This window comes from Apis mellifera, linkage group LG7, assembly GCF_003254395.2.
Source record: "Apis mellifera strain DH4 linkage group LG7, Amel_HAv3.1, whole genome shotgun sequence".
Lineage (NCBI taxonomy): Eukaryota > Metazoa > Arthropoda > Insecta > Hymenoptera > Apidae > Apis > Apis mellifera.
Genome location: NC_037644.1, coordinates 382,015 through 398,505, shown reverse-complemented (window position 1 = coordinate 398,505; position 16,491 = coordinate 382,015). Strand labels below are relative to the sequence as shown.

At 32.2% G+C, this 16,491-nt stretch overlaps 1 protein-coding gene across 2 annotated transcripts; it reads right to left on the bottom strand.

Annotated features, from left to right (window-relative positions):
* Window positions 1–477: 477 nt before the first annotated feature.
* On the bottom strand, window positions 478–15,598 carry LOC726699. 2 transcript variants are annotated; one of them, XM_001122422.5, is made up of 8 exons: window positions 15,082–15,598; window positions 9,866–10,073; window positions 9,571–9,763; window positions 4,882–5,198; window positions 2,606–4,242; window positions 2,125–2,520; window positions 1,293–1,678; window positions 478–1,005 (listed from the first exon to the last, which is right to left on the bottom strand). In XM_001122422.5, exons 2-8 carry the CDS (start codon window positions 9,976–9,978, stop codon window positions 652–654), a joined length of 3,396 nt encoding a protein of 1,131 aa, XP_001122422.1. In that variant the 5' UTR covers window positions 9,979–10,073; window positions 15,082–15,598; the 3' UTR covers window positions 478–651. The 2 variants fall into 2 exon arrangements, with proteins under 2 accessions (XP_001122422.1, XP_006557734.1); XM_006557671.3 differs by having other exon boundaries at window positions 774–1,005; window positions 1,310–1,678.
* Between the last annotated feature and the right edge of the window lie 893 nt (window positions 15,599–16,491).

The following is a 16,491-nucleotide window of genomic DNA, read 5'->3' as shown; positions in this document are numbered from 1 at the left end:
TTCTTGCTGAGATCAAGTCTCGCAAATATGATACTATTATGATATATCCGAATTAAATATAAATCACGGTATTGTTATAAATTAATAACTATATATGTATATATCGATATATTGGAGCATTTATCATCATCAATTTTTTCGAATTAAATTGTATAAAAGCTTAATACACATTTCAAATAGTTTCAAATATTTTTCTAGTAAAACAAATATATAATGATAAAAATAAAACATATAATAATATCACTAGCATTTACATTTAAGTAATATATAATTTAATATCTTTTATTTATTTATTTCTAAATATTTCCATTTAAGTCAAGTATGTCATACAATATTTACACCTTTTTGCTAACTGGTGTTTCTTTCTTAATAAAAATAAAAAAAATAATTTATATATATATATATATATATATATATATATATATATATATATACATATACATATATAATATATAATTATACATACAGATAAAAAATTCCTTCATCATAAATTCATAATATACTTTTTTAATCTCTTTGGCATCTTCCTATTTAAAATTACGTCATTGCCATTTATCATCAGTTTATTAATTCTCGATAACTTAAAAAAATATTTTATATCTTTAAAATATTTCGATTAGATCAAATAGGAAGAATTAAGATCAATAATCATCATGGTAAATATCCTAGTCCAGCCTCGAGACTAATAGAACTCTTAATGCTGGAGGCATTACTAGCTCGTCTACTGATCCTATTCGAATCAGCCCCGAAGACTGCCGCGATTTCCGCGCTTTTCTTGATGGAAAGGGCTTCGTGATGCGCTCCAGATCGACCGGAAGAATGGGAATGACATTTCTTATTCCTGTCTGCCCCACCAACGTATACCAAACGACCCTGTGTGTCTCTGGCACTAACGACCAACACTTTTTCACTGTCCGACGATTGTTGAGATTTCCGATCTGGATTGAAAAGATCGTAATCCAGGGCGAGATTGTTCGAACTGCCATAGCTTGACGACGACTGCTTCTAAAAAGTATAAGTATAAATTAACAATGTAATTTTACACTTTAATTACTTTATCTAATTTTAATTATTCATTTTCAGGTATCAAAATATCCAAACGAATTCTTTGCATTTAAAATCTTAAATTCTCAAAGTTCTTAAAATTTCTTCTTCGAAATTCCAAACATTTGAATTATTATGTTTGAATTTTAACGAATCTAAAATCTTTTCTTCAAACAAATAAAAATCTAGTTATGTTAATTTCTCCATATAAAAATTTAATTAACGCATTTAATTTTGACATAATATACCTTGAGTACATCCAAACCTTGAGAAGGCGTTCGACCTCTCCCAGTCTTCGTCGCCCGTGCCCTGTCTGGGCTTCCGGCTCGGCTTAAGGTGCTTTCGTAGGGCACGATGCCCCTTTGCCTCAATTGTTCCAGGATTGTCGGACGAATCGGTTGTCGGGCGCAGTAACACTTATTGCTCTCGGAGCAGCTGTCGGTGTCACACGAGCACACCACCGTGTTTGGAGGTACGTGAGGCTGTTCCGGAATCCTTCTGGACAACGAGCAGTAACACTTGTCCGCCGATACGCAGGTGCAAGACTCGGAATCGTAACTGCACTCGCTGCAACTCACGTAACCACTGCTGCTCCTATTCGCGGCAACGCCTGCGCTTCTGTTTAGTCTTCTACCTGTAGAATTTTCAACACTTTGGTAAATCTTTTGTGACATTTTTTTTTAATCTATGTTAAATAGTAATTGATTTTCAAACTCCGTAAGTTTTACGTAATTTTCTTTCATAAAGTTCAACATTTTTAAATATCTATATTTCTTTCACAATATAAAATAGGTGTTTCAAATAATTTTCAGCGATTCAATAATTGCCACTTCATTCAATTAACAAATAATTAAATTAGAACTGAGATTTATACAATAACAGAATAGATTATTCGTGTGTTTAGCATCTTTTAAAATAAATTTTAACAAATATAAAGTAAATTTGAAGCATACAGATTGTTTGTCAAAATGAGAAAATTTTATATTCAAATAATATGAATAAATATGATTATAGATAAAGTGGCAATTATTCGATCACTTATTTTCCTAAAGAAATAAGAAATTAAATATTTTTATTTACATGTATCACTGTCCTCCGAAGTAGTGTGGCAACCATTTTTACTCGTCCTCCAAGAAGACCTTCTCTTCGCCAGCCTGTTAGCCAATACGCGGTTTCTGTGATTGTTTCTGACATCGCAGGAAGAACTGCTACCGAAACTGTCGTTCAATCTTTTTGCAGGGAATATGACGGAAGTGAATTCTGTCGGTCCACCTTTCAACCTCGACACCGACCTCTTGATAGCCCTGCCAAGTAAGCAGGTTCGTCGATTCGATCGTCTTCGTTGAGGTCTTCGACGCCTTCTCATTATGCTCGCTGATCTCTGATACAACTCATCCTGCGTCAACGTCGCCGCCAATTTTAACAAGAATTCTTTATACAATGGTTTCAAATCGTTGAAGGACATCCCCTCGGGATCTAAGTGAAAAATAATAAAAATATCGTGCGTTATATGATTATCGTTACGAATATATTTTCAATTTTATCGAAAGGAAATACTAACCGATAATAGCTGCCAAGATATCGTCAACACTGGTCAGACCTTCCTGATTTCTAAACTCGTCGAACAGCTCTGTGAATCCTAGAGGAGTGCCACCTTTGATGCTGTTAGGCCTCCTAGCGCTTCCAGGATTCAAAAAGCTTCCTCTTCTAGGCAACTCGACCCTGGTCATCAGATCTCCTCGATCCACGTCAATGTCGCTTTGAGATCTCTTCAATTTGCCTTCTTGAAGGTTCTTCGTCCCGTCCTCGGATCTGCTAACGGGTGGCTCGCTGCCAGCTCTGCTCCTCTTCCTGATCCTCGGCTGATTACACTCGGATAAGTCCAAATTCGACGTGGAATCGCTCGACTGTTTCTTCAGAGGCTTGTCCATAGTGACAACTCTGCTCACGCGTTTTCCAGATGTACATTTTTCATGGTCCCTCGATCTTCTTCGTTCCACGGACACGGAATCGTCGAAATTCTCCTGACTCGATTGGTAAAAGTCAGTTTTACGAGATCTGGCGAAGAAAATGTCCTCCTGGGAACTTCTTATCTTCCCTCTCTCGAGTTTACCGGTTCTCTGAATATCCTCTTGAGCAAGGCTGTATATCTTGTCAACGTCTTTGAAATGATCCTCGTAGAGTCTCTCCCTGCTACCTCTTTTATTCGCTCGTTCGTACAACGAGTTTTCTTCGCTCTTGCAAGTCGGTTTCTCGATCCTTTCGTGGATCAAAGCGTTCGATTTGAGAGATTTATTCGAGGAATACGCCTCTTGACTCTTCGAGACATCTTTCGAAGGGATCAGCTCGTAGGAATCACGCGTCTTTTCGTACATCTTGTCCTTCGCGTTTTCCGATTCGGGGGTCTGCTTCCTAAGATTCTCATTTTTCCCTGCTTTTCCACTCACAGGACACATCTCGTATCTATTGGAAACAGTCTCGTACAATCCATTAGCTCCGATATCGTAAATTTTACTCGAGGATTTATTGAAATTGTCAATTTCAATTTTTTCCGACACCATCGAGTCTGATTTACCTCCAAATATCTTGTTCTTCGAGTTTTGCCACTCTTCCTTTTCAGACAGATTCCCCCTCGAATCGAAGTTTTTCTGGATAGAATTGAAATTCTGCACCATCATCGGAATCATCTTTTCCTTCGGCGTCTCCCTTCTTCTCCCTCGCGCCTCCAATATATCTTCCGCCTTCACGTCCGAATTCTTCTTCTTCCTTCTCGGCGCTTTTTGCAACTCCGACGGTTTCGAGCTTTCGTCCTCCGTCACCGAACTGGACACCGAGGTGGTCTTCTTCGTTCGCGGCGGTCTCACAGGATGCGAAGCAGTCGGCTTAACAGACTCCGCTTGGGAAATGTTCGCTCTGATGCCGAGTCTGCTGCTCAGGCTGGGCAGTTTTCGATCGCTGGAGGCTATCGAAGCTAGGCTCACGCAACCAACGCCATTCGCGTGCCTTGGCCGACGCCGATTCGCATCGAGATCGGCCAGAAGAGCTCTGTAGAGGGTCGCAGCCGCGGCCACCGCGTCGTCTTCCGTTTTACACGCGAACGCGTGACACTCTAATAATCTCGTCGCGCCTGGTCGTCGCATCACCACCGCGAATATGGGTGGATAATTTTCCGCTGTCGTTTTCAATCCACGCATCGTTCTGCAAAGAATCGAGTTAGTCAACAATCTTTTTCTCCGACAAAATATTTTTCGAATTGATTAGTCATTTCGTTTACTCGTTAAAATTGTTTATCGATCAACCGATAACAAGCCAGCGATTATTTATCGATCCATTAATCATTGGATCGGTTCGTTGCTTGGTCGATCCAGTAATCGGTAATCGAATCAGTTTAATGGTCAGACAATTATTAATCATTAGTAATGCTCGATAAGTTAATTCATTTTATTAACTTTATTATATATTTTAATATTGTAATTAATTATATAAAAATAAAATTTATTATGTTTAAATAAACATTAGAAGAAAATATTTTTTTAATAAAATATTCGATGAATAAAAGAATTCATTTTCAGTTTCGTCTTTCAACCAAATTTCAATTATTCGATATATGATGTATGATAAAATATTTGCTTAATGCTGATTAATGAAAAATATGTTTGAATATAGAACAATACAGCCAACGATAATATCGTTATATGAAAATTTCTCCATTTTTGTAATTACGATTATACACTTCTTCTCAAGGTCATCGTACTAACACGTGAAAAAAATTTAATTACAGGTAACCACGACGTCATTAATTTCTCCTCGAGAGACGCTTTCCATCGCGATGCTCACCTGTACAAGTCTGCGTGCTTCTCCTCGCCTGTCTGGCTCTGCTCGTGATCGCCTACCAACGGCAAGAAAGCGTGATGCAGCTCTCCCGATTGCACGCGTTTACCGCGCAGCCTGAGCGCGCTCCACACCGCGATTCTGCGAAAGGGGTTGTTCTTCTCGCAGGTGTCGTTGATGCGAAAACTGAGCCCTCGTCTCGAAACCTCGAGTTCCGCCCTCACGGATTCGTCGATCCTTTCCAGAAGCTGACGCAGAGGCTCTTGGAGACCTCGCACGCTGGCTACGCGACCACCCACTGGAGCTGCTCCCATGTATTTCACCTGAGTGAATGATGAATTTCATACAAATAATTTCTCTTTTCTAAAGTAAGATTTTTTTTAATATTTTTTTTAATATTTCTAACTGCAGCAATATAAACATGTTCCTTACTTAGAAAAATAGAATTTGGATGTAAACGCTTACTTTCATAATTATTTACAAAGATTTTCTATTTTGTATGTGATAAATATGATTGCTTACAAATTTATCAATGTATTTCTTGGTATTATATACTGAAATTAAAATGGAAAAAAGTGAATTAAAAATATTAAAGTAAATTGAAAAATATTATACGTTATGATATGGCTATTATCAAAAGCCTCGAATTAGTTATCCTAATCGGTTATCAGGTATATCAGACAGATATCATTAGAGTGAAAAATGGATCTATTAAAAAGATAGCTAGGCACGCGCATTTAAATACGGTATAATGAAAGTTCATTAAGATATAAATATGGTAAATTATATAGATAAATCGACGGTATTATCAAGAATTTTCATCGATCGTGATTAAGCAGAATCATTGTAATATCGTTTCATCGTTGCGATATAATTGTTTGTTGCATGTTTTTAATAAAAATGAAACGAAAAATTATTAACGAAAAAATTAGATACCCTTTCATTTAGAACTATGTATAAAGATTTATGAATACTATTTTTAGGATGCCTCTTGAGAATATTTTTAAACGTCTATCGTTCAGTATATGATAATTTGGACAGTGAAAAAAATGAATTTTTAAAGTATGCTAAAAGACGCAATGTGACACACTTTTTTACTACTTCAACAGACTTTATCCGTAACTGTAACAACGAAGTTAGTTTGCATACTGGGACAGACATCTGCGAATGATGGAACGAATGATATATGATAATGGTTTAAATTTAACGCTGATAAAAAAAATGTTGTATTGAAATATTTCGATGTTTTTACAATGAGCAAAAGTATTAGTAAAAGAAATTATTTTATTTGAGAAATATAAATAATAAAATATAAAATAGTTTAAAGAAGATAATTATTTCAACAACATTTAGCCAAAATAAGATAATACGTTATTTTAATCGAACTTTATTCTTCTATTGCTCTGTTCTATTCGCATTTTTAATAGGAATCATAATATTTTTAATTAAAATTATTTTCAACGACGACTGCAAAATATTTTATTTTCAATAATGCTTAAGTCTACCCTACATTCAATCCAGTATACTCCCTTTCTCCAGATCTTGTACCCAAATTTCTTTCTTTAAAAATATACCGTGCATCGAACCTTCGACCATACGTGAACTCGTTCTTTCTCCATGTTACAAATTCCCCCACAAACCCACTTTCCCACTTTTCTTATCGCTTCGTTGCCTTTTCAAAACCAGAAATGCACTTTTTTTTTTTTTTTAAATCGCGTTATCTAGAAAAGATCACGAATTCAAGAATTTCTTCTCCTAGAAAGAAATTCCTTTCTCAATTTTCAAGATCGTATAATTCTGTGGATCGCGTCGAGGCAATGATCTGAGGCAATGATCTGACCTCGGCGAGGCAACATCGCGGATGGTGCAACGAAACGATGCGGAAGAGGGAGAGCATAAAAGCGGGGCAATAAGAAAAATCCGCATACCTATTCGTGGCAACGAAGGGGAATTTTTCAGTGCTCCGAATACATAGTCCAGCCTAGTCACGCTTCGTGAATCGTGAATGGAATGAAAGTGATGATTAAAAATCGTTGGGACCGCGGATACCTGAGAAAAGTCTGCTCTTTTGTCTTCCGATATTTCAATTCAATAGTTATTAATAATTTCCTTTTTTCTTTTTTTTTTTTTTTAGTAATTCGTATCCATCAAATGTGGATTCACATTGGGTTATGTTATAAATTATTGGTATGTGAGATACCTTTGGAAGATTTTAAAGAGAAACATAAAGATTATAGAAAAATATTAATAAGCTTGAGGCTTATTTATTAATTTATTATTATATACGATTGAAATTTGTGTTAAGTGAAATAAAAGTAGAATTTCATTTTGCTTCATCCAATATTAACTTCAATTATTTTGAAGAATCAGTCCTTCATAGAGATGTCCTACGAATTTATTAACAACATTTCATTTGATGAAATATGAAAGGTGTACTTCAAAAAATTATATTGCTTGGATAAAAGAATCCTCTTTTATGCGAATTATTCATCCTTCATAAATAAAAAGTTTTAAAAAGACATTGAACTAATTTCAAGATTTCAAGATTTTACTATAATATATTTATAATAAATTACACGTTAGAAAACTATTAAAAATTATTTATCTCGGTTGTAGTCTTTTTTATAGATTTCTACAATTTTTAATATTAATAATGTATATATATATGTGTATAATCATATAGAAAAAAATTTATTAATTCATTTAACGAAAGTTTTTATAGAGATAATATTAATTTTAATCAAAATATCGTGATGATTTTTAAAAATCGAGAATAATGAAATAAAATTATTTTCACGAGGAAAAAACTGTAAATCTCGGATAATAGAAATAATAATACATCGTATGATTTCATATAGTAGAAAGTAGGTATGTTTCGGTGATTCTTTATCCAAACGAAAGCATGTAAAAGTTTTCAGTTTCTTCTTCAACCATTATATAAACGACACGAAAATATTTTTCTCGCTATGGTCAAATATCGAAATGGTTACATATCGAAGGATTTATTACAATTTTTATAATTTTAAAATTTTCCAAAGAAATTGTTCCCTCATACGATGACTAATATATATATACGTATGACTTGGATTAGATAGTTCTCTTCAGAGAAATCAATTTTGAAGAGGAATGTGTACCACGATATCACGCGAATTGGGAGTTAAAATTGTTCAAAAATATCGCACGAAACAACCTCGTCGACATATTTTCCATCGTCTCTTAGACATTAGGAACGATATTCGCCTCTTTCTCGATGAAAATTTCGCTCAACCGTGTCGCATAATTAGTAGTACACAATATTAAGTGTTACGACGCTCTTAATCTCTGCTGACACGTTTCGTTCTACCCTCATTCGGCCAAATATTATTTAACATACGTCTCTTTGATCAGATAAAAAAAAATATAAAAGGAAAAAAAATGTAGATATTTTTAAGATATTCTTCAGGATTATCCACTTGAAGTAAATAGTGGGATCAGTTTTATCAAAGATTTAAAGTGTGTTGAAAATTATTATCATTTTTTTTTACAACGTTATTAGAAAAATTTGAAAATCAATAAAAATCCATATTATCGTGTTAATTGTAAAAAAAAGAATTGATAATTAATGATATAATTTTCGAACGAACAAGTAGTACAACCAATTATACTAAATCTAAATTTTATCTCCATTCGAAATTGCTTTGCATTGAATTATTTTTAAAATTTTTCATACATGAAAGAATTTAGAGTAACCATGATTAAATAATTAATTGAAATATTTAATATGTATTCAATTAATTTACAATATTCTATATATATCGTATTAAGAAACTTTACAATTTTTTTAATATCTCATCGTTATTCGAGTATATTTTCCCAATTCTCGAATAGAATTGATCTAAAAGTAAAATTGGGAAAAGATTTTTTTTCATTCATCGTCCGTACGAGTTTGATATATTCTTGATGAAGCGTAAAGCGATCGATGCGTGTTTAAAGGCAATTTTCAACTCGCGAAGTAGGTGAATACGTGGCCAAGGCGCGAACAGCTGCGAACTCGTCTCGAGAGTGGAACGAATGATCGTTCAGAGATTTTTCTCAGTACTTAGGGAGAGGGATGCGGTGACGAGGCCGTATGGTCAAATTAACATAAGTGAAAATCTTCTTTTTCTTCGTGATCCCGTCTAATTGCAGTGAAATCTTTGCTGCGCGATACACGTTTGGCGAATTGCATTAAATATACCGATTTGTTCTAAAATATTATTTTAAGAAAATCAATTCGAATTTTGTTCTCGAAAAATTGAGATTTCTTCATTTTTTTTTTTTCTGTATTTAAAGATAAAGAAGATGAAAAATTTTTAAAAATTTCGAGCGAATGAATTTTTCATAATGACGTTAAATTCTTAAGAAAATTGAATTTATTAAAAATAGAAGAAAATTAAGAATTACAAGATTTTTTAATTAAAATTTTTACCATTCTAACTTTGTTTAATCGTGTATGTATACAAAATGTTATTTCAACGAACGTATAAATTATTTATTGTATAAAAAAAAATGTTTCATACAAAGGGAAAGGTAATTTTTCTTTGTAACTGGATACAAAAAATATATATATCATAAACAATGTTAATAATAAGCATCAACGTTATCATTCGAGAATAAAATAATTACTATGGGAACGAATGAAAATTATAAAGGAAAGTAATCAATATGTATATTTACCGGTAAAATTGCAGCGACGCATTCTTCGGGTGTTCCGCTTTCGGCCTCCACCGAGGCGAACATCGCTTCGATCCGCGCTTGCACGGCGCTGTTCACCCGCCTTTGCTCTTCCGCCCCCACGTTCTCCACGTAATTCGAGTTCATAGTCGATACCCCACCGTACCATCCGCCAATGTTGGATCCGTAAATCGATCTATAAATCGATAAATAACGTTGAGTAACGTTTCGTTCCTTTAATTTCTTTTCTTTTTTTTTCTAGGAATTTGAGAAATGGAGAAAAATATTAAATTTGTACCTCGAGTCCTCGAAAAGGGCATCGATGCGAGCTTTGCTCCTGAGAGAGCATTCCGATGCGGGACCAGCCAACCGGAAGCCATCTTCGTAACAGGACATCCCCACGCAAGACATTTTTAATTTAAATTATATTAGAATAAGATCCACGTCTTGCAGGCTCCCTATGGCTTTTCTCTTGATTGTATTTCTATATATCGACGTCATTCGTTCTGAAATAATTCAATAAATGTTTTTTTTCAATAACAGGTAATTATCTTTCATTATAAAATTTTATCATATCGATTATTGGATTATCGATTGCTTATACATTGTTTTAGATCAACATCTTTACTTTGAATGAAAAGCATGATAAAAATAATTTGATATCAGCAGTAATATTTTGGATACACGTGCAAAGCACTTCATTTAAACTGGAAAAACTTCAATCTTCAAATTTATATGCAATTTTAATTGTTTAAAAATTTTTTAAACATTGAATTTTATTAATTTTCTTGGAAGAAAAATTTTTACTTTTCATTTCTTGGTGTAAATGATTTTTTTTCGAGAAAAAGAAAAAGAATTTAGCATAAGAATATAAAAATAGATGGTTCAATCTTCAAAAAAATGATCTCATGAAGATTACTGTACTGATTATGTTTCCCAAAGTATTTATGGTGAGCAATGTATATCGATGGATCGATGCAATATTCTAAATTCTTTCTTTCTTTAACAGGAAAAAGAGACTCGATTATAAAAGATGGCAAGAAATAAAAATGTCAATGAACTTTTGAACGTCCAATAAGAAGTTCACGAAGGTAAGTGGCGGTGAAAAAAATTCGCAGGATTGGATTGTGGAGATCTGGCAAGGATCTCACCTCGTTTCCACGGACACTTGCCGCTGATCCGCAACCTGCGTTAAATTTATGCGAGAACAAACCGCGTCGGACGTACCAGCAATTAAAACTGTAATTGCAGGCAAGAAAATTGGATAAGAAAGACTTATCCGATCTTCTCGATGGACGCCTTTCAAAGTTTCAGTAAAAGTGATAGCTCCTCGTAATTTCACCCTTCGACATGCTGCTTTTAGCCATGAATATCCATCCTATTCTTAATGAAGAACTGCAGAAGAGCTGCACTGTTTTTTGGAACAGATTCTTTCATGTAATATCTTTAACAAGTATATTAATTTGCATATTTTTTCAATATATTTTTAGGAAAAATATTATTAGTAAAATTATTATAATTTCTATTAATATGTGACACATTTTTAATCCTGATTTATTCACCTGTGTATAATAATTGTAATGAATTGTACTTTAAGTACTTTTAGATTTATCTTTTTTTTATTCTAAATTTTATATTTAATTTTAAAAATTTAATAAAGAAATTTAATTTGGAATTGTTTTATTTTTAATTTCAGAATAATAACTTGGACAGATGGATAGAGTTTTGTATTATCTTGAATATGTGAATAATATAATATCAACATGATCTATATTATTATAAATTTTTTTTATTATTTTAGAAAATATAATAAACAACTTTTTTTTTCAGAATATCAATCTTTTTATGCAAAAGATTCAACATGTCATAACTATGTGAATTAAGCTCTCGATGAATCAATGAATCTCGCTCAATTTCCTTACGGTTTGTGTCTGATCGTAAATCGTAACTAGAACATCTTTGCTATTGTTGCATCAGCGAATTCCAAAGCGAATTTTCACGCTCGCAAGTTCGCAAGTCATACGAAACCTGGTTTAGAATGGATAAGGAGGAATTATGTTTCGCGAATCGCAATTGTTTACCGCGATAGAAATCGCGAATACTCGATAGAATTATTGCATGCATGCCATCGACATGAACACCGCTCGATTTTCACTTGGCACTCGCGTTTCTTTTGAACATTGATCTTTCGGGAAAGAAGCGATGCAAAACTTGAATTTCACGATGTGCGTGATGATATTTTTTAATATCTGCATACAGTATTTCTTAAGAATATAACTTCGTTATCAAAAGAATGGAAATTGATTTATAAAGATATTTTAATTTTGCATCGTTAATGCTTTATAATGATTCTTTGAATTGTTTTACAGAATCGAGAGATGTATTTGAGGGAACTGATAAGAATAACAAATTTCGTGTGCGAAAAGAAAAATTATCATGAAAATTTGTAAATGTTAAAAATTTTAATACTAAAAGAATCTAATTATTTTTTAAATTGTTTGCATGATCAATAATATGAAAATATTATGATTTCATATCGGTATGCTATCTAATTTGTTCTTTTAATATTTTATAATTTTGTTATTAAAAGATGAAATCTAATATTTGTGAAATTTTATATTATTAAGATAGCATTTACAAAATCAACATTGTGCCATGATCAAATAAAAAAGATTCCATTGCTATTGGAAAACTTTTTCAAAATATATAATTATAAATACTTTATTCACATTATTTTAAAACATTTAAATTAATCAAACAATAGAAACGTATAAGGAAAAATGAGAATATTATTAATTAATTGAAAATTTTAATTACAAAAGAAATATTTTTTCAAAAATATTAGTATAGAAAGTTTATTTTTGAGATAAATATTAAATCAAGTTCTAATCTCCCTAAAAATATCGAATCACGTAGCTCGATAACATTCAAAAGATAAATTTATTTATGTATCGTGATAAAATTCTTTTCACTTCCAAGATTCGTATAAAGGCAATTTATAAAAGAATTCAATCTTCTTAATTAATCCTCATCCAATTACTCTCACCAAAATTGCGAATGTCATTCAAAATCTAATAAAGAATCATTTCCTTCTAGGATGGTGTATTGGATCGTATCAGAATCCGTTCAGAATAAGTGGAAAAAGAATATAGAATATACATGTTATATATGGTAATTATAATTTCTAATTTACGAATTCTTCTGAAAAACGAAGCCGCGTAAAACCTTGTACAGTTATTCGGATCGACTTTTCTGAAGGTGGCTATCTTCTCAACTTGTGTATTATGGAGAATAACTGTCGCTGACACGAGCACTTAAACGAAGCCCATCTGTTCATACGTTCACCGTTGCACGCTCAAGTTGTGAGACCGATTATCGAAAATTGGACAATTATTCTGTCTGTTAATTGCGACAAACGGGAACGAATTTTAAATTTTCTTGTTCGTCTCAAACATTGGGGACAGATGATCCGTTGAGCAATCGGATTAAATATTATTGTAAAAATCACAAATAATAGCAGATCTATATTAATGAATTTTGTGCGATGGATGTAATGAAATATAATAATGTTTTAATTGAAAAATTATAAAAAAAGAAGTATCAATTACTTGGAAATTTAATTATTAACTTATTCATTCAATAATGTTTATATTTTTTATTGATAAATTATTTTTAACAAAATAGCTGAATTATTCTATGATCAAGATTTTAATGATTGATATAGGATGACTATAGGATTTGAAGAAAGTCGCATATTTTTTAGAGAAAATTTAGGACCAATGTTTAATTTTTCAAATTTTATTAATTGAATCAATCATGATTGTTTAATCAATACTAATATGAAAAGATTAATTTATAATCATCTGAAATCACAGATGATTAATTACACATTGCATGAGTAAAATATAATTAAAAAAAATATTCAAGATGAAGATATTTGGAGAGCTTAAATTCAATACTTATCTCGAGTTAAAATTAAATACGTGGCTTAATTATCTGTTTAACAAGCCGCTGAACGAGATTTCATTTTTAAACGTAACTCAAACAAAAGAATGGTCCATAAACTTGAACGAAATCTATTCACGAGACATTAACTTTACTACTTTTTCTGAATTCTTTATCAACTAATTTATCAACGAAAAATATTTTTTAAAACTAGTACGTTCTTATCGGTATTCTATATAATATATATATAAATTAATTTAGAAATATAATTTATAAATAAATTTTTTTAAATAAATAATTTATAACAAAAAAAACGATGAATTGGCTAAATTGTATCTATCATTTTTATTGTTAATTTTTTAATAATCTTTTAATAATAATAATAATTCAGTAACAAATTTAAGGTTAGAATTTATTTTAAAAATAAATATAATAAAATAATATTATATTATATTATATCAAAAGAAATATACATATTATAAAATATGTAGTTAATTAGGATTGATGTATTAAAAAACGATTTTATTTTCTTTTTTTTAAATATCTTCTCAATTCACTAAATATTCTATCATTTCAATAAATATAATTTAAATAAATATAATATTGCGGAGTAATTACAAGATAAAAACCAGTTGGTATTTATTTAGAGACGGCTGTCATCTCCTCGAATGACGAAGTATATATCTTTGTTCACGCGATGGCCGGCAAAGGCAACGAATATTAAGGTCGACAAATGGATATCAACATCACGTGTCGACGAATCGCGTAAAGAAACTAGTAGTTTCCCGATTTAAAGAGTGTGGATCGTTCGAATTACAATTACCAAGTTTATGGTTCGTTTGCCGGCCGAGTTCAGTCTGAAGAAATTGAATAAATAGACGGAAGTTACTAAAACTGGTCACATGAAACTGTTTGCGTGCGAAGGAAAATCGTGTCGAACTCGCTCGCTCCTTCGAGGTGAAAATCTCCGATTGGTCGGATAAATCGGGGAAAAATGGAAGTTAAATGGAAGAAAATAGAGTTAAAAAAATGAATAAGATAATCTTTGTGAAATTGAGTAAAAACTAAAATAAACAAAACATTGTTGATTTCTTTTATCTTTTTTCTTTTTAAATAAAATTTACATATTTTTACTCAATTTCTTCAAGAACTAATTTTTTTAAGGTTAAAGAAAGATAATTATTTTTGATATTTTAATAGTATTTATCCAAAGAATATTTATAAATATATTAAACGAGAAAAACTTTATTCTTTGTTTTTTTTTTTTTTTTTTAGAAATATTCTTGAATTGAACAAATTAAATATATGAGATTTACTATTGTAATCGAATTATTAATAATGAAAATGATACAAAATGAGTATATATGAATACTTATATGGATAATATTATTATACAAATAAATAAAGGAAGATCGAATCTTTCTTTCTCTTTCACTTATATTTAATAAAATATTTTTCACTCTGAAACAAAGAAATTATTATCGAGAACAAGAAGACAATTCTTAAAATCTTAAATTCTTTTAATGACACGTGATATCTAACTATATATTAATAACAAATTCCACTTACTTTCCCAATCCTCTTAATCTCGTTATCCCCAAAAAGTCTTCAAACGTAGAAATATCCAAAATCCTCTCGAGAAACACCCGATGCACTATTAATTCCATCGTGAAAATCACTGGTCGATCCACAATACTCCGGATTCTTCCATCTTCTTCATTTACAACAAAATTACACGATCCCTTTCGACGATAAAGATCGAAGCACAATTCCTCTTTCACAAATCGAAACTTGCTCCCTTTAAAATCGACGTATTGGATTGGTGAACGCGCAAAAGAGAGCATTGACGAACGACCTTGGCCGCGAGTCGATCCGGATGACCGTCGACGTGAAACTGCCGGGGATGTTCCGCAGGAGAGACTCGAGTTCTCTGGCCAGTGAGTCGGCTCCTCCACGCTGGAACGAGAAGGTGGAGGAGGAGGAGGAACAAGAGGAGGATGAAGATCGACGGAGAGAGACTTTCTGCTCTCTTCTGCGGTGCTCCATAGGAAGGGTGAACGTCTGGCCCTCTCCCTCCCCCCCCCCCCCCCCCCCTCACCCAGCTTTTTACCGGAAACCTCGTCTCGAGACACATCGATGACACGTACGCATCATTTTGATTAATCGGTTTACTATCGATCTTTATTCAATTTCTGGAGATATGGCGCTCGAGAGGGATAAGTAAATAGAAAGTTGCGGTTTAGAGGGAAAATTCTATTTTTGGAATTGTCGAGAGAGTGAAATGATTACCTCGTGTGGAAGATATTCATTTTCTTTTTGTAATTCTTTTCTTTTTCTTTTTTTTTTTTTTTTTTTTTTTTTTGATAATTTATCAAGATTACGGGTTAAGATCTGCGAATTCCAAGTTTTATAGAATTTTCTCCATTTTTTCCACTTTTTTTTTTTTAAAGTAGGATAGATACTTTGGTTATTAGTTTCCAGAAATTTGAAAGATTAGATAGTTTTGCAGTAGGAATAGTTATTCGAAACAGAAACACTATAATACGTGTTCCGTAATTATAGTTTATCTAAATTTCTGCGTTTTAGCGAGAAGAAATTCGACAGTGGTAGCGGGAAAGTGGGTCGAAAACTAGTTACGTATATTATGCAAATTACCCTGTATTTAATGTGTAATCATTATCCAAAGGAAATGCTTAAATTACTAAGGAATCGAAAAACGCACGATACCTACTCATTACCATTACAATACTAACTCAACACTAAGACTTATTTGCATCGAAAAGAAATTACAGGAAAAGATTGCTCACTTCCCCATTACTTCGTAATAATGGAACATTAATAAAAAATAATTGCTGATTTTCACGAATGATCTATTAAAAAATCGAAAACTCGCTCAGTGCCTATTAATTTTCACAAATTTTCACTTTGTCTTTACACCAATCCAAATATCGTACCAGACGATAAAAATTAAAAAAAAAA